Source organism: Myotis daubentonii, chromosome 5 (genome assembly GCF_963259705.1).
Source record: "Myotis daubentonii chromosome 5, mMyoDau2.1, whole genome shotgun sequence".
NCBI classification, from domain to species: domain Eukaryota; kingdom Metazoa; phylum Chordata; class Mammalia; order Chiroptera; family Vespertilionidae; genus Myotis; species Myotis daubentonii.
The window spans coordinates 108408374-108430354 of record NC_081844.1 but is presented as its reverse complement, the minus strand read 5'-3'; the positions used below and the strand labels follow the sequence as shown (position 1 = coordinate 108430354).

The window sequence follows — 21981 nt, the reverse complement described above, 5'->3', positions numbered from 1 at the left end:
AGATGTACCAATAAAACTATAAAAATGGGTAGTTTGGATTTGGCTCACTAGCTGTAATTTGCTTGCCCTGCCTTAGAGCATTATTGACAATTTTAAGTTTTGAATGGGAGGAATAGAATGTGATGATTCACTTGCTATAAGAGTGTGTATTTATTTGCTATAAGGCCTACAAGGAAGAGCAGGCTGGTTTTGATTTTTCCCAGAACTTTTGTATGCTGGTGAGTCTGTGATTGTTGAGGCCAAGGGATCCCCTAGGGTGTTTCGTGTATGAGGAGAGCATCTTTCAGTTTACCTTGAACCCTACAGCTCCCTAAGTGGGAAGAAAGAAGAATGCTGCCAATTGTAAATACTGCCTTGTATAGCCTCAGGTGGGTAGAAGGTTTCTATTGATTTTTAGAGAGGGGAAAGGAGAAGGAGAGATAGAAACATCAATGAGAGAGAGGAACATCATCGATTGGCTCCCTCCTGCCTCCTACCGGGGATCAAGCCCGCAACCCGGCGTGTGCCTTGACCTGGAATCGAATCATGATCTCTTGGTTCTTAGGTTGACGCTCAGCCACTGAGCCACATCAGCCGGCCACCCTCTCTGAACCTTAGAATCATCTGCTGCCTAATGGTGTATCATGCTGTGGCAAAGTCTTGAGTAGCATTATTTCTAAGGTGGGAGTGATGGATAAAGTTATTTTCAATGGGAGAACCTTTAGGAATGTCCGGAAGGAAAGTTGACACAGCTCTTGTTTGAAGGTGTACCTTACTTATTCTGCTTCCTGCTTCCCATTAGCAATGATGCCCTAATGCATATGACAACATATATGACATATATGGAAGAATGCCCCCTCACATGCACGTGAGAACATAAATGCTCCATCAGAGGAATCTGCCCTTGCAGCTTTTAGTTTCTTCCTTATATGGAGGGCTGTGGGAGGTGGTAGAAAATGAAAAGGTTGTTCTGTGAGGAATGGGAAGCAGTCTTGTTCACTCTGTTACGTCCTGGTGGTGTAATACTCTTTCATTACATGAGGGAACGAATGACCTTGATAATCAGCTGTATCTGTGTTAACATGGACACCAAGGCAGACCCAGCTCGCTAATGGGAACAGGTAAGATAGTTTTCTGCTGAACAAAGTCACTTCAAAGGTTTCTGCAGCTCAACTGGAGCAGCCTCGGTTTTCAAGTTACCATCTTTAGAAACCCGGATGTTCTTAGAATGTCAGCTGCACTTGTGTGCTACAGTTTTATACTGTAATCTTGGTGTTCAGATCTCAGATTATTTTCTACCTCGATTAATTTTTTATTCTACTCTTTTCAGACAAATAGGACTTGCCTAAAAATACCTTTTCTGAGTCTTTTAACTTCCTTGTTTTGATTAAAATCACATTGTAACCAGAAGTGCATATACAATTTTAAAATAAATTGTTTTGATTCAATATGCAAAAAGATCTATGAAAGTGAATAATAAGAAAAAAGAATAGCTTAGACCAGCGGTTCTCAACCTGTGGGTCGTGACCCCTTTGCGTGTTGAACGACCCTTTCACAGGGGTCGCCTAAGACCATCGGAAAACACATATATAATTACATATTGTTTTTGTGATTAATCACTATACTTTAATTATGTTCAATTTGTAACAATGAAAATACATCCTGCATATCAGATATTTACATTACAATTCATAACAGTAGCAAAATTACAGTTATGAAGTAGCAACGAAAATAATTTTATGGTTGGGGGTCACCACAACATGAGGAACTGTATAAAAGGGTCGCGGCATTAGGAAGGTTGAGAATCACTGGCTTAGACTATAATAACTTAGAAGTAAAATTTTGAACTTAGAAGAGTATTTCCATTTTAAGTTCCATGGTCATTATAGAAAACTAGAGGCCTGATGCATGAAATTCGTGCACTCAGGGAGGTCCCTCAGCCTGGCCTGCGCCCTCTCGCAGTCTGGGACCCCTCGGGGGATGTCCAACTTACGGCTTGGGCCTGCTCCCCACTGTGAGCCTGGCTTCTGGCTGAGCGGCGTTCCCCCTGTGGGAGCGCACTGACCACCACGGGGCAGCTCCTGCGTTGATTGTCTGCCCTCTGGTGGTCAGTGCACGTCACAGTGACCAGTAGTTCTGCCGTTCTGTTGATTTGCATATTAGTCTTTTACTATATAGGATTTTACATTTAACTTCAAGCTGTCAGTCTAAAGAGTTACATAAAATATATATATAATTTATTTTCAAGTCTTATTTATTCTGCTGTTTGGAGTTGGAGAACCCAAGTACATATGCTTTTTACTTGAAATAAGTGTGAATTGGGGAACAAATTATGGCCACATATTCCAAATAAGTGAATAAATGTTCATATATTAAATGTTAGCCAGTGGTTTTAAGGATTTGCTCCCAAATTGACCTATATTCACTATAACATTGCTCTTCTTTTATGTTAGGAATTTGAAGATAATTTTGATGACGAGATAGATTTCACGCCACCAGCAGAAGATACTCCCTCCGTTCAGTCCCCAGCAGAAGTGTTCACACTTTCCGTACCAAATGTTTCACTACCAGCTCCATCCCAGTTCCAGCCTTCTGTAGGTAAGACCTTTGTGTTTTCCTGAGTTCTTTCTAAGAGGTGAGACTGGGAACCTTGCTGGGAATCATAAAATAATTGTACCGACTGTCTCCTCCGGGGGCTTATTTCTCTTCCTTCTGCTCCCTGCTGAGGCTGAATGGTCAGGCCTATTGCATTCCCGCAAAAGTTGAGTCCTTTCCTTTGGACCCTGGATCTGTTTTAAGAATAAACTGGCCTCCTCACTTCATTAGAGTGGAACTCTTGGACAGAGCTTCTGCCTTCTCTTTCTCTTTTTTTTTTTTTTGTTAATCTTCACCCGAGGACATTTTTCCATTGATTTTGTGAGAGAGGAAGGGAGGGGAAGAGATAGAGAGATAGAGAAACGTCGATGTGAGAGAGACACATCCATTGGTTGCCTCCCGCACACAGATCAAGCCTGCAAGCGAGGTAAGTGTCCTTGACTGGAATTGAACCTAGGACCCGTTAGTCCGAGGACCTGGCTTCTATCCACTGAGCCAGGGCTCCGGCCTCTTTTTCAGTAGACAAGCTTCTCTCCTAGTTCTCTGCCTGCTTGTCATGCTGAATGGACTCTGCTGTCTTCTGGGGTGCCCTGTGTTTGGGAGGAAGGGTGTATTTGGATTTGTTAATCAAATGGACTTTGCACCCTAAGATAGGGAGGGACAGTCCCTGGGGTTCCCTGCTCCACCACGAAACAGGACTAACTAAAGGCCAGCAGGATGGTAACTAGAGGTTATAGTAGCGTAGTTGGGTCAGAAAAAAAACAGTACAAGTTATTGGAGAATCAAGGTGGGATACTCAATTACAAAATATTGTCAGTTTTAAAACGTTTTGGCATTGTTAGTTTGAAAGAGATGTTTTATGTATTTGTTTCTTTATTAGCACAAGTATTAAATTTATGTTGGTGTTTGAACTTTATAGGTTGTATTTTTAAAATATTTTTTATTGATATTAGAGAGAGAGGAAGGGCGGGGGAGAGAGAGATAGAGATGTCAATGATGACAGAGAATCACTGATCAGCTGCCTCCTGCACTCCCCCTACTGGGGATCAACCCTGCAACCCAGGCATGTGCCCTTGACTGGGAATTGAACCACTGACCTCTTGGTTCATGGGTTGAGCTCAACCACTGAGCTACACCAGCTGGCTATAGGTTGTATATATATATATATATTTAAATATATTTTATTGATTTTTTACAGAGAGAAAGGGAGAGGGATAGAGAGTTAGAAACATCAATGAGAGAGAAACATTGATCAGCTGCCTCCTGCACCACCCCCACTGGGGATGTGCCCGCAACCAAGGTACATGCCCTTGACCAGAATCGAACCTGGGACCCTTCAGTCCGCAGGTCGACGCTCTATCCACTGAGCCAAACCTGTCAGGGCTAGGTTGTATATTTAATATTTAATTTATTTCAGTTAAATACCTATTTTTAGTTTTTAATGTTCTTTAATTTTTCCTACAGAAGGTTTGAAGTCTCAAGTTGCCCGCCACAGTCTAAACTACATACAGGAAATTGGAAATGGCTGGTTTGGAAAGGTAAAGTGTTGTTCACTTCTGTTTTTTTCCTCCTACTTATACTGTTTAGAATGTAAGGCTAATTAAGAATTATATTGCGTGACATTCCACATTCTCTCCATATGTTGTAGTCCTCATTGATTTTTCCCATTACCCTATGAAACTGCATGGAAATGTGAGCTTCAACATTCCTGTGTGGTATGTTTTTCTATGAAGGTTTTTTATTTTTATTTTTTTTTAAATATATTTTTATTGATTTCAGAGAGGAAGGGAGAGAGAGGGCGGGGGGGGGAGAGATAAACTTCAGTAATGAGAGAGAATCATTGATCAGTTGCCTTCTGCACTCCTGAGGAAGTTCAAGAGAGAAAGTGGAGACAGCGTATTTAGACAAGTCTGTAGAGGAGATTTACTCTAAAGCAAGCAGAGAAATGGAGTAGGAGACCTTTGGGACCAGCCAAGATGGTAGACAAATGGTATCGTTACTGGACTCAGAGGACAAGTTGCACACTTGTTGGATTAGACTGTCGAAGTAAGTGAGCTAGAAATCAAAGGACTGGCAGAGAAGAAGTTAAAATTCAAGGTTTGGGACATACTATATTTATTAATTAGCTAGGCATAGACTCATGGGGGTGTTTGCTGAGATGGGATTGTAGGAAAATGATTATTGGAAGTGAGATCAAAGAACTGATAGGTTGTGGTTTTGAAGAACTTGTCCCTGCATCTATTGAACATCAAGAATGGTAACAGTGGTGGCGGGGAGAGAAACAATGAGCCAGGTTATTGCAATAGCATACTATCATTCTTTCCCTTTTTGAAATTAATACCTTATGGTTATTAGTCTTATAGAATACTAGAGACCTGGCGCACGAAATTCTTGCACAGGTACTGTCTCTAGGTCTGGCCTGCAATCAGGGCCATCTTTCCCAGCTGCCTGCAGCTGGCTCCGCCCCCTGCTGCTACTCAACCCCGGTTCCCCATTCGCCATTGGGTGATCAGTGCCTGACGGCCAGGGGAAGGGACCAAGAGGTCAGCTGTTCCCACCCGCTTGCCGGCCTTGCCCCTGCCGTGGGTGGCCATCAGGTGATCGGAGCCTGCTGGCTGGGGAAAGGGACCAGGAGGTGGTCAGTGTGCTTCATAGTGACTGGTCCAGCGGTCGTTCTGCTCGTTCTGCTGTTAGTATCAATTTGCATATTACCCTTTTATTACATAGGATTGGCACAAGTTGGCTCTTTGAAACAAAAAAAAATATGACTGTTAATTATCAGAATTTCTTGTTCTGTTTATATTTCTGCCCTTATAGTCCTAATAAAGACATTAAATTCTGTTTTAGTATATGCTTTCTCTTTCCAGGGCATTACAATGAATCTGTTTTATAAAAAGATAAAATAACTTCTCAAAGCCAGCCTTTAGTTTTGATCATTCTCAAATTAAATAAAAACTTTTACTTCATCATCATTTTTACTTTAGACTAGAGGCCTGGTGCATGGGATTCTTGCACTGGTGGGGGGCGTGGCATCCCAGTCAGCTGAGCGGCTATGGACCCGCCCACTGGGCAGCTGCTCTCTGGTCTGGCATCTTTCATGGAGCCAGAGCACTCATCTCTCCAGAGGACCCGGTTGGGGCTGGGCCCAGGGACAATAGCACTGAGAGGCGGCGGAGTAGGCCTCAGTCCCACAGTGGCCACAAACTCACCTCCCAGCCTCCGGGGTCAGCTTTGCGAGCCTGGTGGTGGCACTGAGGAGGCGGCAGGGAGTGAGGAGGAGGAGCCTGCGATGATCGCAGCCCGGGTTCCTGCCAGTCGGTCTGGGGGTTGCAGCGGGAGCAACCGCTCATCACAGTCAGCCAAGCGGCGCTCCCACTGTGGCAGCCCACTGACCACCAGGGAGCAGCTCCTGCATTGAGCGTCTGCCCCTTGGTGGTCAGTGCGCGTCATAGTGACTGGTCGACCGGTTCTGGTTGTTCTGCCATTCGGTCGCTGGCTTTTATTATATAGGATATTATATTTTGGAACGCCTTAGCATTATCTTATATTACATTTAATAGTTCATGTGTAACTTATTTTCATTCTCATTTAGTTTTCTATTAATTTCAGTGCTATATTCCCTCCCGCACTGAGTTTTGATTAAGATTTTAGTACAAGACAAGGGCCTGGAATAATTGGAATGCCATGGATTTTTAGCATTGTAATGCAGTGATAATTTGTTTGTACATTGGGTCTTAGTTAGTTTACTTTCTCTATGTGAAGGAGACAAAAATAAAAAAACTCATTTGAAGTGTTTTTGAGAAATATTTAAGTTATGTTTGAACTGAACTTACAGATTACTCTTCTGTAATACCATTGGAAATTTTCATGAAAGTATAATACATTTTTAAGTAAGTAGAAAAGGGATACACATAAATTTATGAATATTGTAAATATCTAATGAATGCTTTAAAACTGAAGGTTGTATTTTACTTTTCCAAGCTTTTTGTGAAGTAGTATTGAAAATAATAGAAGGCCACTGCCTGTTGCTGAATTTGTTCTCCTGTATTCCATTTCCTAATAAACGAGGCACACTTCTTTACCGTTTTGTGGGAAGTGAAATGAAAACCTGTTCTTTGATTTTAGGCCCTCCTCGGAGAGATTTTCACAGGCACTAGCGTGGCAAGAGTAATAGTGAAGGAGTTAAAAGCAAGTGCAAGCCCAAAGGAACAAGATACTTTTTTGAAAAATGGAGAACCGTACTAGTAAGTAAACCTTAATATATGTTCTGTAAACGCAGTGTGTGGTCTTTTGAAAATCACATGTTTAAAACTACTTTGTAATTACATTTTAAATTTATAAATGTTGAATCACTATATTGTACACCTGAAACTAATACTGTATACCAACTATACTCAAATTAAAAAAACAACAAATCTAAAGGGAGCTATAGAACATGAGAGTTCCTAGTCAGGAAAAGGATAGCATTGTAATTCCAAAAGCAAGAACTAGAGTACGATTGTCAAGGTTCTTGGCAACAAATTGATTTTGTGACCCTAAGGGAGAATGAAAGATTGAGATTTGTCAGCCAGACACAGGGGACCTCAAAGGAAACCGACATTGATGTCACAGGCACATCTGCTCGTCCCGCTTATTCCACTGCACGTCATGTTGTGCACTTGTCATGGATAACGAAAATGAACTCATTTAGGAAATCTTTCTCTTTATCTCTGTATGGACAGATTGCAAAACTTCATCCAAGGAACAATATTTTATATATGTCACTTAAAATTACAACATTGTTAGATCTAAGAATATTTTATCTACCAAATAAGTTTGCTTTTGAGTAAAACCAAAATATTTTTTAAGGCCCCCAAAAACTAAACTTCGAAATTTCTCTTTGCAAAATACACAATTTAAATCAGATCCAGAGTCTCATAACTTAAGACTCAAAATGAAAATGTGCCTCAGTAGGTGAATGCTTAAACAAACTGATACTCCATACCAGACTACTCAGCAATAAAAAGGAATAGATATAAGGTAGATAGCCTAGGTGTAGCTGGGCTATTTAGTATGTGGATTGAAATGCTTATTGATACAGGCAACAACTTGGGTAATCTTGAGGGCATTATGTTAAGTGAAAAAGTCCATCTTAAAAGGCCACATACTGTATGATTCCATATACATAATATTCTCAAAATGAGAACATCCTAGAAATGGAAAACAGATTAGCTGTTGCCAGGGCTTAGGGAGGCGGGGAAATGGGGAGGCAGTGGGGTGGCTTAAACTGACCCAGGGTAACTTGGGGAAGGTCTGTGTGGTGTTGGAGCACTTCTGCATTTCTGTTCAGGTGGTGGTTTGGTGGTTGTGGGAATCTACCCATGTGATAACAGCACACACACGTACACACATGGGTGCTGTGTCAGTGCCCTGGTTTTGGTACTGCGCTGTGGTTATCAGATGTAACCAGGGGAAACCGGGCGAAGGAAAGGTGGGACCTCTTTATACTACCTTTGCAACTTACTGTTAAGTCATAATTGCTTCAAAATAAAAAGCTTTTTAAAAAGCTATTTTGGCATATCTTTTTTTATAAACTTTATTTTGGACAAAATATTTTCCAGAAAAGAGTTTGCATATGTTGTGGAAATACTGGAAATACTAGTAGCATATAAGGTAGATAGCCTAGGAGTAGCTGGCCTATTTAGTATATGGATTGAAATGCTTATGAACTTTATATATTTGCTCTGCCTTTTTAAAAGTGCTACTTCAAAATGGTCATCTATAAATTAAAATTACTAAAATTAGAGATTTTGAAAATGTTCACCGGATTACCTTTGAATTATGTAATCATTAGATAACAATCAGTCTGTTAATGAGCTCTTTTCAGCTTATCCTATTTAAATCATGATGAATGTTACAATGTGGTTACTGTTTGAACAGTGTTCCTCGTGCTCTCTGATGAACGCACTGTGACTGTTTTTCCCCAGTATTCTTCAGCATCCCAATGTTCTTCAATGTGTCGGGCAGTGTGTAGAAGCGATTCCCTACCTTCTGGTGTTTGAGTTCTGTGACCTGGTAAGTTTTTAGTAGAAATTCAAGTCAATCATGCAAGAGGTTTGACAGATAGAAATGCTGGATGAGGGGCAGCTTTCGCTTCTGTCCTCCATATTAAGAACTTAATGAAGTATTCATTCATTACCTTTGATAATAGTATTAGTGTTATTTTATACTTCATCCCTATGCTAAGCTATTCTTATGCATTGCTTATCTAATCATATTTCTCTCTCTCTCTTTTTTTAATCCTCACCCAAGGATATTTTTTCTAATGGCCACTCATCTATCGATATGCACTTGGGCTGCTACCAAATCTTGGCTATTGTAAATAATGCTGCAGTGAAATAGGGATGCATATATTCCTTTAAATTACTATTTTAGGTTTCTTTGGATATATTCCCTGAAGTCCCATTTTTAGTTTTTTGAGGAAACTTCATACTGTTGTCCACAGTGACTGCACCAGTCTGCATTCCCACCAACAGTGCACGAGGGTTCCCTTTTCTCCATATCCTTGCCAACAATTGTTTGTTGCTTTATTGGTGATAGCCATTCTGACAGGTTTTCATTTGCATTTCTGTGATGATTAGTGAAGTTGAGCATCTTTCCATGTCTATTGGAGAAGTGTCTATTCAGGTCCTTTGCCTATTTTTTAATTGTATTATTTCCTTTGCCCATTTTTTAATTGTATTATTTGGGTTTTTTTTGGTGTTGAGTTATATAAGTTCTTTATGAATGTTGGATGTTAACTCCTTATCAGATATATCATTGGCAAATATGTTCCCCCATTGAGTGGGTTGGCTTTTCATTTTGTTGAGGATTTCCTTTGCTGTGCAAAAAGTTTTTAGTTTGATATCATCCTATTTATTTATTTTGTTTTCCTTACCTGAGGAGATACACAATATTAGAAAAAATATTGCTATGAGAAATGTCTGAGATTTTTCTGCCTATGTTTTGTTCTAGGATTTTTATGGTTGAAACACATATTTTATGTGGCTCTCCTCAGCCATATTGGGAGAATGTTACTCTTGAAAAGCTGAACTATCTGGAAAGAGCTCCCATCTCCTCCCCCCACTCCCCGCCCCCCAAGCTGTCATAGGCAGGACAGAGCTAATGGCTATTTCAGTTAAGTCCACCATCTAGTGATACACTGATCAACAATCCTATATAATAAAAGCCTAATATGCAAATTGTCCCCTCGACCAGGAATTAGACCAGGGGTGGGGCCAGTGGCAGCGGCAGGTGGCTGGGAGAAGGGAGGCGCCCCCGGCCAGCAGCCACTTAGGGACCCTACCTGTGCACCAATTTCGTGCACTGGGCCTCTAGTAACATTTATAAAACAGTAGTTACTTCTCAAAAAATTAACATGGAATCACCATGTGATCCAGCAATTTCACTTCTAGGAACATTGAATTGAAAGCAGGATCTTAAAGAGATTTCCATGCACCCATTTCACAGCAGCATTATTCACAATAGCCAAGAGGTAGAAGCAACCCAGGCGTCCATCAATGGTTGAATAATGAACAAAATTGGTTATATCTGTACAATGGGATATTATTCTAATGTGCTAAGTGAAATAAGCCAAGTCACAAAAAGACAAATACTGTATGATTCCACCTATATGAGGTATCTAAAGTAGTCAAACTCAGAGACAGAAAGTGGAAGGGTGGCTGCCAAGAGCTGGGAGGAGGGGGATGGGGAGTTGGTATTTAGTGGGTACGGCGTTTTAGTTTGGGAAGATGAAAAAAGTTCTGTTGGTTGGATAGTGGTGATGACAGTTACATAGCAGTGTAAATGGATGTAATGTCCCTGAACTCTGCACTTAGAAATGGTTAATTTTATATTATGCATTTTACCACAATTCTTTTTTTAAAAATATATTTTATTGATTTTTTACAGAGAGGAAGGGAAAGGGATAGAGAGTTAGCAACATCAATGAGAGAGAAACATCGATCAGCTGCCTCCTGCACACCCCCTACTGGAGATGTGCCCGCAAGCAAGGCACATACCATTGACTGGAATAGAACCTGGGACCCTTCAGTCCGCAGGCCGACGCTCTATCCACTGAGCCAAACTGGTCATGGCTTACCACAATTCTTAAAACATTGATAATTACCCACTATTATTTAAGGTCCTATACTCTGTGTTACCTCTACTAGGAGGAGGCAAGAAATTCCCAGATTTCCTTGGGAAATCTGTCTGTCAGTACTTGGAATGGCTAGTCTCATGTCAAAATAAAGGCCTTTAAGCCAGGGATCCTGCAGGGTGCCCAGTAGTGAGAGGTCACATTTGCCTCCTTGGGCAGTTTTGTGCTCATCACCTCTAGGCCTTAGGCAACTTCAGAAGCTCTCCTGCCGCAAGGACCAGGGCCTCCATGGTCGCTGGCCCTGAGGCCTCTGTCTCTGGGCTCGGTTTGCAGAGGCTCAGTGTCAGGAACGGTCAGGTGGGGTCAGCCCAGTGAGCCAGAGCGGGCCTGCCTGAGCGGAGGGCGCATCCAAGGCCAAGCCGCCCCAGCCCGGGACAAGCAGCCGCAGCGCAGTGAAAGGAGCCACTATCTTCACATGTTCTCAGTAGGTCAGGAGCTATTGGATGAGCACTGGCCTTTCAGTCGTCACCAGGCACTGGTCATGCTCAGTGATAACATCTTTTAAGTAGAAAGGAGAGAATATTTTTGCACTTACTTAATTCCTTGTAAGATAGAATTACCAGCTTGTTTTTCAAAAACACTTTATCTTAGGATTTTGTGAAAGAAAATGAAAACACTTCTGAGTGAGTTTGGCAGCTGGACCGCAGCCACTGATGTGTGATGCCGGTGGTGCGGTGTTTATGAAAGGAGCCCTCCCTGCGGGGCGTTGTCTGTGATTTGTTGCCATGGCAAGTACACAGGGCCATCAAGTGAACAGGGAGGCAAGGAGATTGCTTTTTGGGTAAGGATCACTCATTCAACAAAAACATATCAAGCACCTATTAAGTACAGAGAGCTGGGCAGTGCCCTGGGGACCCAGAGGTGAGTCACCCTGATCCCTGCCTTTTCTGCCTGTAGAGCCAGGCAGGCCCGCTTCAGATGCTCATTCTGCCACGGCCTCGTGTATCACCTTGAAGTTACCTAAACTCTTTAAGCCTTACTTCAGATATCTGTGAAGTGGGGGTAATACTGCCTTCCTCAGCGGCTACTCTCACCATTAATAAGATTATGAATGTAAATTGTTGGGCTTATAGTAAGTGCTCAGGAAATGTAGGGTGTTTTTTTTCTCATTTTTAGTTACTTAAATTCATTTATCATAATCATCGAGTAAAGATTTGAGTAGTGTGTGTAGAAGAAATCTAATTGGAGCCATTGGGGAAGGCTTGGCCGAGGAAATGCGTTTGATCTGAGTGTGGAAGAGTGAGTGGATTGACTTCCTTGGCACAGAAGGGTATCAGGGACAGCATGGGCCGGGGACAGCATGGGCCAGGCCCAGCGGTGCGGCGAGGGGGAGGGGGGTGGTGGCGAGGGAGAAGCAGATGCTCCTGGGGGCTGCAGTGTCTAGGCGGCGGGTGAGGAGAAGCAGGTTGGCATCTGCTGAGAAAGATCAGTTGGATGAAAAGCAATGACACCACTGGGTAGACCAAACTGCAAGTTGAGGTGAGAGAAGGGCGTAGGTTACACTTGGCTCTTGTCTTCATCTTTCTCCCTTCCCCAGGCCTGGCTGCTGCCCTGGGCCCGTGGCGCTGGCTCTTTGCTGGCAGGCTGTCCTGACTGCGTATGTCCAGGCCGTCCTGCCCTCTGAGGCCGGCTTCACTCCACCCTGGGTTTGCTGAGGAGGGTTACTCTGAGGCAGGCTCTGTGTCCTCCCTCATGTCACAGGTCCTCACTGCTGGGGCACCGAGGTGCACACCTGGAGGTGATGCGTCAGGTGAACGCGCGGGGAAACTGTTCTCTCTAGGGATATGATGCCACTAGAACATTTAAAATTACACATGTGGCTGGCACGTTTCAGTTGCGCAACTCTGCTCTATGTTGTGTCTGGAGAAGTACAGCATGAGGTTCAGGTGTACTCTGAGTTTTAGAACAGTCCACACTCCTGTTCTTGAAGTAAAATCTGTTGCATTTCCTAGTTAACAAAGATAAAACTTTCAAACAGAATCAGTTAGATTTTACTTAAAGTAAAATACTTTCTATATTGCCTCTTTTTGCTAACTTTAATGTGCAAAATAATGAAGTAATAGCCGAAACCGGTTTGGCTCAGTGGATAGAGTGTCGGCCTGCGGACTGAAAGGTCCCAGGTTCGATTCCGGTCAAGGGCATGTACCTGGGTTGCGGGCACATCCCCACTGGGGGGTGTGCAGGAGTCAGCTGATCAACGTTTCTAACTCTCTATCTCTCTCCCTTTCTCTCTGTAAAAAATCAATAAAATATATTTTAAAAAAAATAATGAAGTAATAAATATTAAGCCCAATAAAATGTTGAAACTAGAGATTTTCTCCTAAGTTCATTATTATATTGTTAAATTGATATAAGATGGACTGCTTTGTGGAAAATGATTGTCTCAACTTTGATTTGGGAGAACGTCTTTTAAAACTTCTCAGCAAGTTTTTCTTTTCCCCCTCACTCATTAAGCAATGATGTCCCTCGATATCCACAGGGGATTGGTTCCAAAATCCGCCCAGATACCAAAATTCACAGATGCTCAAGACCCTTATGTACAATGGTGTCATATTTGCATATAATCCATGCACATCCTCATGTATACTTTTTTCTTTTTAATCCTCACCTGAGGATATGTTTATTGATTTTAGAGAGAGAGGGAGGGAGAGAAAAAGAGAGAAACATTGATAGGTTGCCTCCTATATGTGCCCATACCAGGGATTGAACCTGCAACCTAGGTATGTGCCTTGACTGGGAATTGAACCCGCAACCGTTTTAATATAAAGGATGACACTGCACCCAGCCATCTGACTGGGGCCATCCTGTATACTTTAAATCATCTCTAGATTACTTACAATACCTACTACAATGTAAATGCTATATAATAGTTGTTATACTGTGTGGTAGCAAGAAAAAAAATCTACATATTCAGTTCAGATGCAATCATTGTGGGTCCAACTACTAGTACATGTCAGCAACAATTTCTTTTCCAAATACTTTTGATCTGTGTTTGGTTGAATCTACAGGTGGGGGACCTGTAGATACAGAGGGATGACTATATTTGCCAAACTCATGGTGTTATAGATTCTGGGGACAGAATCAGACAGAGCCCCAGCCCTGTGTAGCTTATTTTTGGTGGGAAGGACAGACAAGCAAAGTGCCAGTTAGGACTGGGGTGATTTTAAGCAGTGGCTGCTCAGGGTGGAGGCAGGGAGGTTTTGGTCTGATCCACTCGGAAAGCGGTGCCGCTTCTGAGAAAGAACAGATTGGTGGAGTTTCACACAGGACCTGTGAGGTTCGAGGTGTCTCTTAGGTCATCCAGGAAAGGGTATCAAGTCAGCAATTGGACAAATGAGCCTAGGGCTCAGGAGATGGAGGGGTTTGGGGCCAGGAAATGTATTTGAGTGATTTATTTATAAGCCATGGGGTGGGTAGAATCACCCGGGATTGAGTGTCACAGTGATGACCAAGGACTGAGCCCTGGGGTGTGGCAGCACTTATAGATCAGTGAGAGGGGGAGGATTCAAGAAAGGGCATGAGAAAGGAGTGGCCAGTGGGGCAGGAAGAAAGCCAGGAGGCTGTGGGGAAAGGGAATGGGCCCATCACTTGGTTATGCTGGTGAGACTTGGACCAGGGACCAGCATGTGGCAGAGGTGGTCAGCCATAGACCTAACCCCTTGGGAGTAGCCACAGCTGAGCATGGGGGGAAGGGCAGTGGAGTTGGGTTAAGAGAGAGTGGGAGGCCAGGAGGAGGAACAGCCAGAACAGACCAGGCTTGTGAGGGTTATCTGGGAAGAGAAGAGGGAACTGGGGTGGCAGCGGGAGAGGAGTGGGGGCCGAGGAAACTTGTTTGGTTCTTTGTTGGATTTACCTGAGAGGTATTGAAGCATTGGAGTGGCAGAAGGGATGGGCTCACCAAGAGGTTGAGCTTAGGAAGGCAACGGGGTGACTGTATATATAAAAGCCTAAGCGACCAGCCAACCAGCCGATAGCTATGACGTGCACTGACCACCAGGGGACAGGCGCTCAAAACACTCCGGGACCCCTCTGGGGATGTCGGACTGCTGGTTTCGGCCTGATCCCCGCAGGCCAGGCCAAGGGACCCCACCGATGCACGAATCCGAATCCGTGCACTGGGCCTTTAGTCCCTATTAACAGACAGGTGTGGAGGTGCGTAAGGGTGGATGGAGTGGTGGGGGGGGGGCTCAAGTGGTAGTGAGAAAAAGTAGTTGTACAGACAGGGACCGGGTCCCCGGGGCTGCAGCTGTGATGATAGTCAGCAATGCTCAATATGTGGCTATGTAGGCCATTCATCCTTTCATTCACGGTTTTGTTTAAAAATGATCACTCCCCCTCCCCACCCCACATCATTCTACCAACATAAATAACTAAATTTTCAGTTATAAAGCTATTTAGTTGTTTGGTGTTTACATTGTATTTAAATTAATTCATTGTCCTCAGTATCCTGCCAAAAGCTGGATAAAACCCTCATGGCAGTTTGTGTTGGAATTTAAGTAAGTAACCCACTTAAAGGTCTGTTATTCACGGGAGGACTCAAGAAGTCCTTCCCATTTGTTCTGGTAGCTGAGTTCTTTGTACGCATAGCACTTGGCTGCCATCTAGTGTCACAAATTTTTCTTTTTGAGTTTTTTGGGGGAGGATCTGAGACTTTTGCAGAATACATTGCTGTTTTTCAGTGTTGGGCATTTTTTGGGAAAAAAAATATATTTTATTGATTTCAGAGAGGAAGGGAGAGGGAGAGAGAGAAAGAAATACCAATGATGAGAGAGAACCATTGATCTGCTGCCTCCTGCACACTCCACACTGGGGATCGAGCCCGCAACCTGGGCATGAGCCCTTGACTGGAATCGAACCTGGGACACTTCAGTCCGTAGGCTTATGCTCTATCCACTGAGCCAAACTGGCTAGGGCAGTGTTGGGCATTTTTAATAGCGAACCAAAGCAGTAATCCGACTACTCACTAAACATCGTTAAAACATAAATAAAACAAACTAGATATCGAAAAACAGCTTTGTTTTGGATAGAATGGATCAATTTTTAGTACTTATTTAATAGGAACATTTTTATTATATAATTAAAGCTTTTATTCAGATTTTTCTTTTAAATGGAGAGCTCTTACAGATCTTTCTATCTAACCCTGGATCCTGCCAGTCATCACAAATCTCACCCGTGAGAAACTGCTCAGGCTCCTTGTGATTGTTGATGTAAACTCCTCACCCCAGGCTAGGGATCTGTGGGGAGAGGCTTTGGGTTTTTGCCCAGCTAGAAACATTAGGAGTGTTAGCATTAGGAAGCAGAATCTCCTGTTGGTTATGTTTGTCTTCTAGTGAAATTTGGAGAGTGGACTCAGTTGTGGAGAGAAGATACTTTAAGAACAGTGAGCGGTAATGAATATATTTCAGATAACCTTGGACAGTAACTGGGCCCACTCTGCCTCCCTCTGCCTTCATGGCAGAGTCTCTCGTGAAGTGTTCCTGGTTTGCCAGCAACTTCTGTGTTTGCTTTGAGAATTAGCCAGACACAGCCAGTGTAATGCTACCTGGTGTGGGGTCACTTTTACCGTAGACGGGTACTTCTGGAAAGGGATTAGACAAATGAATTTAAGCTGCCATTTCATTGGTAATATAAATAAATTAAGCTATTTGTTTTCATACTTAGTTTCCATGTGGTCTACCTTATAAAAATCCCACAGCCTGTAGGCCTGGACTTTTTTGCTGGAATTTTTCTGGGTTAATTTATTGTCATCCAAATCTGTTTTTATTCCCACCACTCCATGCTGGGGAGAGCTTAGCATGATTGTATAAAGCTTTAATTTGGAATTAAATCCCATCAATAAATATTTAGTCGTATGGTAAAGAGAATGCAGAATACTTATTTCCTCAAAAGTGAATTCCCGAAAGCACGCAGTCTGGAATGAAAATGAATTAGTCATGAAATAAAGACAGTAGTAACATGGGGAGCCAGGCGAGTACCTGGGAGCTAGCTGAGTGTTCCCTGTACGTGTAGTGCGTGTCTCAGTGTGAGTGTGTGCATCTTCCTGCCCAGGCTGCTGTCCTTTGAATAGGCTGCTTAGCTTCATGAATTTTTCTTGAGGGACTGGAATGTTCTTTCTCACAGTGGTCTTTGCACAACACGGGGGCTGGGGGGAGCGGGCAGACAGCTGAGGCAGTTGGTACCAGTACTGCACTCACTTACCCTTTCTCTTCCCGTTCCGTTGTTCGGTCCCTCTGCCTGTTCACGAGTGCCTGGGAGTAGCCTTCATGAGGGGGTGCTCCTGACCTGTCTCCAGGCACCCCCAAAGGTAGTGCTAGGGACACCGTTTCTTTTACTCTCTTATCGTCTCTGTTCCCTGGAAATTTCTGTTCTTCTGCACTTAGTTTAAAGTGTGCACCATTGCAAAGTTACCTTTTTTACTGTTTTGTCTTACATGGGTTTAAATAACAAAGATAAGCTGGCGTTTAATCAGAATGATCCTAAAGGTGAATAGTGTTTTCTATACTTTTGAAGTATTTGGTTGAAGTATTTTGTAATTTGAAACTTGTTCAGCCTGAGATGCTTTATTAAGCTAACTCTAAGTGATTGCTAATAAACAATCTTCATAACTAACGTCAGTTAAGGCACATGTTCAGGTGTCCATTTGTTGTCCGCTTGTAAAAGCAGACTGCACTGATCTTTGCAGGGCGATCTGAAAGCGTACCTGCGCAACGAGCAGGAGCACGTGCGGGGGGACTCGCAGACCATGCTGCTGCAGCGGATGGCGTGTGAGATCGCCGCGGGGCTGGCCGCCATGCACAAGCTGCACTTCCTGCACAGGTGGGTCCGTCCGGCGGGGAGAGGCCGTGCAGTTTGTCAGAGGGCCTATCAAAAGCTCCAAGAGACAGGCTGTAGAGTCCGCTCTGGTTTAAATCGTAGAAGCTGCCCTGTGCAGAAAGGTAAACACCTTTCTGTCAAAGCTTTCCGGTCCTACTCACACAACCTCAGCTCCTTGGGCACATTTTGTTCAGATCATTGATGCCATTTGTGTAATTAAGACAATGAAGGGCTTTGAGTCCCACCTGATATGATGGTTCCGTGAACCCAAAGGGAGAGTTCTGCTTACTCTTTAGCCTTTTGAGCTCTGATTTATGTTTAAAATATGTTTAACCCTTTTCGGCCCAACGCCGAGGCTGACTCGACAGACCAGCTTCAAAAGATACCAAACTATGAAATGTTTTAAAGAATAAACTCTTTGATTGAACATACTTAATAATATAACCAGTGAATTTTTGGTTTAAACTTTAAAATAAGAACATTAAAAAGTTCAACATTCAATCCCCTCAATTAATTTGGATCAGACTGTTTGAATTCCAAAAATAAAAGTGGACCGCAAAGGGTTAAAATTATTTCTTGGGTCTCCTGTGAAACCAGGCAGTGTCTCTTTAGTTGAATTTAATTAAAGCATTTAACTCTTAATAACCTAAAGACCTAAAAAGGGACACCTGTGTGTATTGATGTGAAGGAATGTCTATGAAACATTATATTTTTTAAAAGGCAGGTTGGCTCGGCTGGTGTGGCTTAGTGGTTGAGTGTCAACCCAGGAACCAAGAGGTCGCAGGTTCGATTCCCGGTCAGGGCACATGCCTGGGTTTTGGACTCAATCCCCAGGAGGGGGCGTGCAGGAGGCAGCCAAGCAATGATGTTCCTCTCTCTCATTGATGTTTCTATCTCTCCCTTCCTCTCTCTAAAAATCAATAAAAAAAAATTTTTTTTAAAAAGGCAGGTTAGACTGGGATATATTATAGAATGACAATTTTTAAAAGATGGTATTGATTTGAGAAAAGGGGGGGAAAGGAGAGGGAGATAGAGAAACATCGATCAGCTGCCTCCTGCACGCCCTCTGCTGGGATCGTGCCCACATCCCTGGCATGTGCCCTGAATGAGAATCAAACCGGCCAGGGCGGTAGAGCATTTTTAAAGTTGAAATTTAGAATATTTATTGGCTGACTCAAAGTCAGATTTTCTGTGTTGGTTGAAAATAGAATAGCCCGCATGTCCAGCTGAAAGCTGTGAGCTGCATTTGGAAACTGCTGTGGTAAAGCACCCCAGTACATTTTATTTTTACTATCGTTTAAGAAGAGAGCTAGGCCTGGCTTTAAGTAGCCTGCATGTTTGCAGTCGGACACAGGACATTCATGACACTCAGTGACTTTCAGTCATTTTGCTTGCCATTTGCTACCAGGAATTCAGATTATTCAGGAAAGCACAAGCAGGAAGTGGGGGTGTGGTTGGTTTTGGAAAATGGCTGCAGTGGCATTGACTGCTCATGAGAGCAGTCCTTTTGCAGATGGGTAAACTCCAGATCTGGGGGGAGTTGAGAACAAGTCGGGTGGGGACTCCTTAGAACCGCGAGCTCCCAGTTCGTGTCTGTCAGCCCCACGCTCTCGGGTGGCTGAGTTGTGTGCAGTCACTGACAGCTGAGGCGACAGGAGGCGCTGCCAAGGGGGCGAGCCAGAGCCTTGAGAGCCTTTCAGAGCCGGATCGCTGGCAGCCTGCCCACTGGACCTGTTTTTCAACTTGAAGGAAGAAGATACTGGGTGTGTTTGTGTTTCCTGACCAGAACCAGCATTGACGTCAAGAGTTAACTCTGTTGTTAAGAAGTTAAACCTTGTGTTTTTCTCATCTTTAGCCTTTCGTGTTCTGGGCTTCAGAGAATATTTTTTACCAATTTTTGAATCAAATTATATCATTAGCATCTTGAATCTGGGTAGCACTTTAGCGTTTCCTGTGTATTTTATTTTATCCTTATAGAGATTAGCCCTTGCAGGTTCAGCCCTGTTGTTTTCGTGAGGGCACGGAGGCTCTGATGTGCTGAGTGGCTTGGCCAGAGTTACCCAGTTCTTAAGCTGTGGAGCTGAGACTCGTGCCCGGGTCTGACAGTGGTGACTGGGGTGTTGGGAGTGGAGGGAGGAGGGAGCAGTTTTCGCAGAAATCCCCCCAGTCATGCCACTGTCTTCTTCCCCCTCAGCTCTGGCTCAGTTAGGAGAGGCTTCCCTTCCTTCCCTGAGACGGTCAGTTGAACTGTATTCGAGGTTTGCAGTGCCATTTACAATGTGCAGCTGCCTTTTGCACATAATGTCCCATCTTTCACCTGACCTTCACATCTGAAATCTAAAGGCCTACAGTGACCACGAGTAAGGAGAGGAGGGAGGAAGCGGGCAGTCCAGGAACTGCTTGAATGGCCTGAGCAGAAAGTGTCCGGAGCTCCGAAGGGGCTGCAGTCAGCCCCAGGCTGAGAGAGGAACACACACACACACACACACACACACACACACACACACACACACACAGACACACACACACCCTCCCCTCCCCCTCCCCCTCCCTGTCGGAATGCTGGCACCCAGCTTTTCATTCTGGTCTCAGGAGGGAGGTGTGCGCAGGCTGAGAGGGTCTGTGTATAGAAACTCCAGAGATGCTCAGTGGTGCTCAGTAGCAGGACCTCTGTTGGCAAAACCTGCACACTGTCCAGCTGCAGCTTTGGGTCCAGTGGGTAAAGCTGCCCCCTTCAAGCTTTCATGTTTCTGCCCTCAAATGGCATACTACTTCTGCCCCTCCGTCCCTTTTTCTTCTCTTTCTAAATGTAGGGGCCAATTCTGTTCTTAAGATTGGAAGTTGCCGAAACCGGTCTGGCTCAGTGGATAGAGCATGAGCCTGCGGACTGAAGGGTCCCAGGTTCGATTCCGGTCAAGGGCATGTACCTGGGTTGCGGGCACGTCCCCAGTGGGAGGTGTGCAGGAGGCAGCTGATCGATGTTTCTCTCTCATCGATGTTTCTAACTCTCTATCTCTCTCCCTTCTCTGTAAAAGATCAATAAAATATATTTAAAAAAAAAAAAAAGATTGGAAGTTTCTCTATTATTTGTAGCAATGGAGTCGGGGGGCAGGGGCCCAGGTTTTTCCCAGACACATCCACAGGTCTGAAGGCTTCTGGATGGAATGCCGGAAACCACCGTGTGTAAACAGATGTGTAGAGAGGAATTTAGTGTAACTTAATTATTTGGGAGATTAATTGGAAATTCAGATCAGCACATATTTGTGAAGGACCAGCCATACGCACAGTGCAGTGCTCTGGCTGTTAACGTATTGTTGTGGATATTTACTGATGTTGACAGGGGGAAATGCTGCTGTCCTGGCAGCTTTGGGACCCTAACGAAGGCACTTCAATCCTCTGTGCCTCGGTGTTGCTGTCTGTAAATGGGGAAAATAATAGTATCCACCTCAAAGGTTTGTTGTGAAGATTAAATGAGTAACAACACACGTAAAGTGCTTAGAGAAACGAGTTGTGTAAAGTAAGTGCTTTGTAAATATTAGCCATTTGTATATAATTGAATCAGTGTTATATACCAAGTTGCCATTGAATTATACCAGTGTTAGTTATTGCTGTTGTCATTCTCACGATTATATTTCAGATGTGAGCTTTGGAAATTAAAATCTTTGAAAGTAAGAATTTAAGAGTGAAAGTTTTTGGTCTTCTATCATCATATAAAGACAAACATTTTAAATTTTGGACTATAGATTTTCAGTTTTTGATAACTTTTATTCAGGATTTAAAACTATAAACTCATTTTTAATTTAGTGGCCTTTTTTATGTGCATGCCAGTTGATGATTTTAAAAATTCCAAGGACTAAAGCCAAAATAAAAGAAATTTAATCTGTTGTCTATATAGGAAGTTCCTTTAAGAAAAGTATTTTTTTTTTCAAATTATGTGTTTTTGAAAATCAGTTTGCTCTTACATAAACTGTGTAAGTAAATTGTTTTAAGTAACTCTTGCAAATGTGCTCTTTAGCTCCCTGGCGGAGAGGAGGAGTTTGGAGGAGATGAGAGTAATTTCAAAGGGGCTCCTTCTGATGCCTATGCATCATTGAAAAGGGAGTTAAAAACAAACAGTTTTAATAATGTGAATGGGGGGCTTGAGGTTGTAACTTTACTAATCTTTACCAGACTATTACTCAAGTAATACAAGTTATTGTACAAAATATTCAGACAATTTAGACAGTAGTATTTTAGAGTTCCTTCTTGGCTACTCTTAAAAGACTAGGAAAGGAGCCACAAACCTGGTGTTAATGCAGCACAAGGTACAGATATGCTCAGCATTTGACCTTAGCCGTCGTAGCTTTTTGCAAAAATATCTGATCAGCTCCATTATTTAAGTCACTAAAATATAATATGTAATCCATTTGCTATAAAAA

General features: G+C 43.1%; 1 protein-coding gene across 8 annotated transcripts in view; it reads left to right on the top strand.

Moving 5' to 3' along the window:
* The window catches only part of LMTK2 (lemur tyrosine kinase 2), a 60529-nt gene that overhangs the window by 20532 nt on the left and 18016 nt on the right, over positions 1-21981 (top strand). For 3 of the 8 annotated variants that reach the window (XM_059699250.1, XM_059699249.1, XM_059699247.1), the window contains exons 3-7: positions 2433-2577; positions 4039-4112; positions 6700-6818; positions 8541-8628; positions 17433-17566. In XM_059699250.1, the coding sequence (XP_059555233.1) occupies positions 2433-2577; positions 4039-4112; positions 6700-6818; positions 8541-8628; positions 17433-17566 (560 nt within the window). Of the gene's footprint in view, positions 1-2432; positions 2578-4038; positions 4113-6699; positions 6819-8540; positions 8629-17432; positions 17567-21981 lie in introns of those variants that run through there. The other 5 variants (XM_059699248.1, XM_059699251.1, XM_059699252.1 and 2 more) reach the window with 5 other exon arrangements.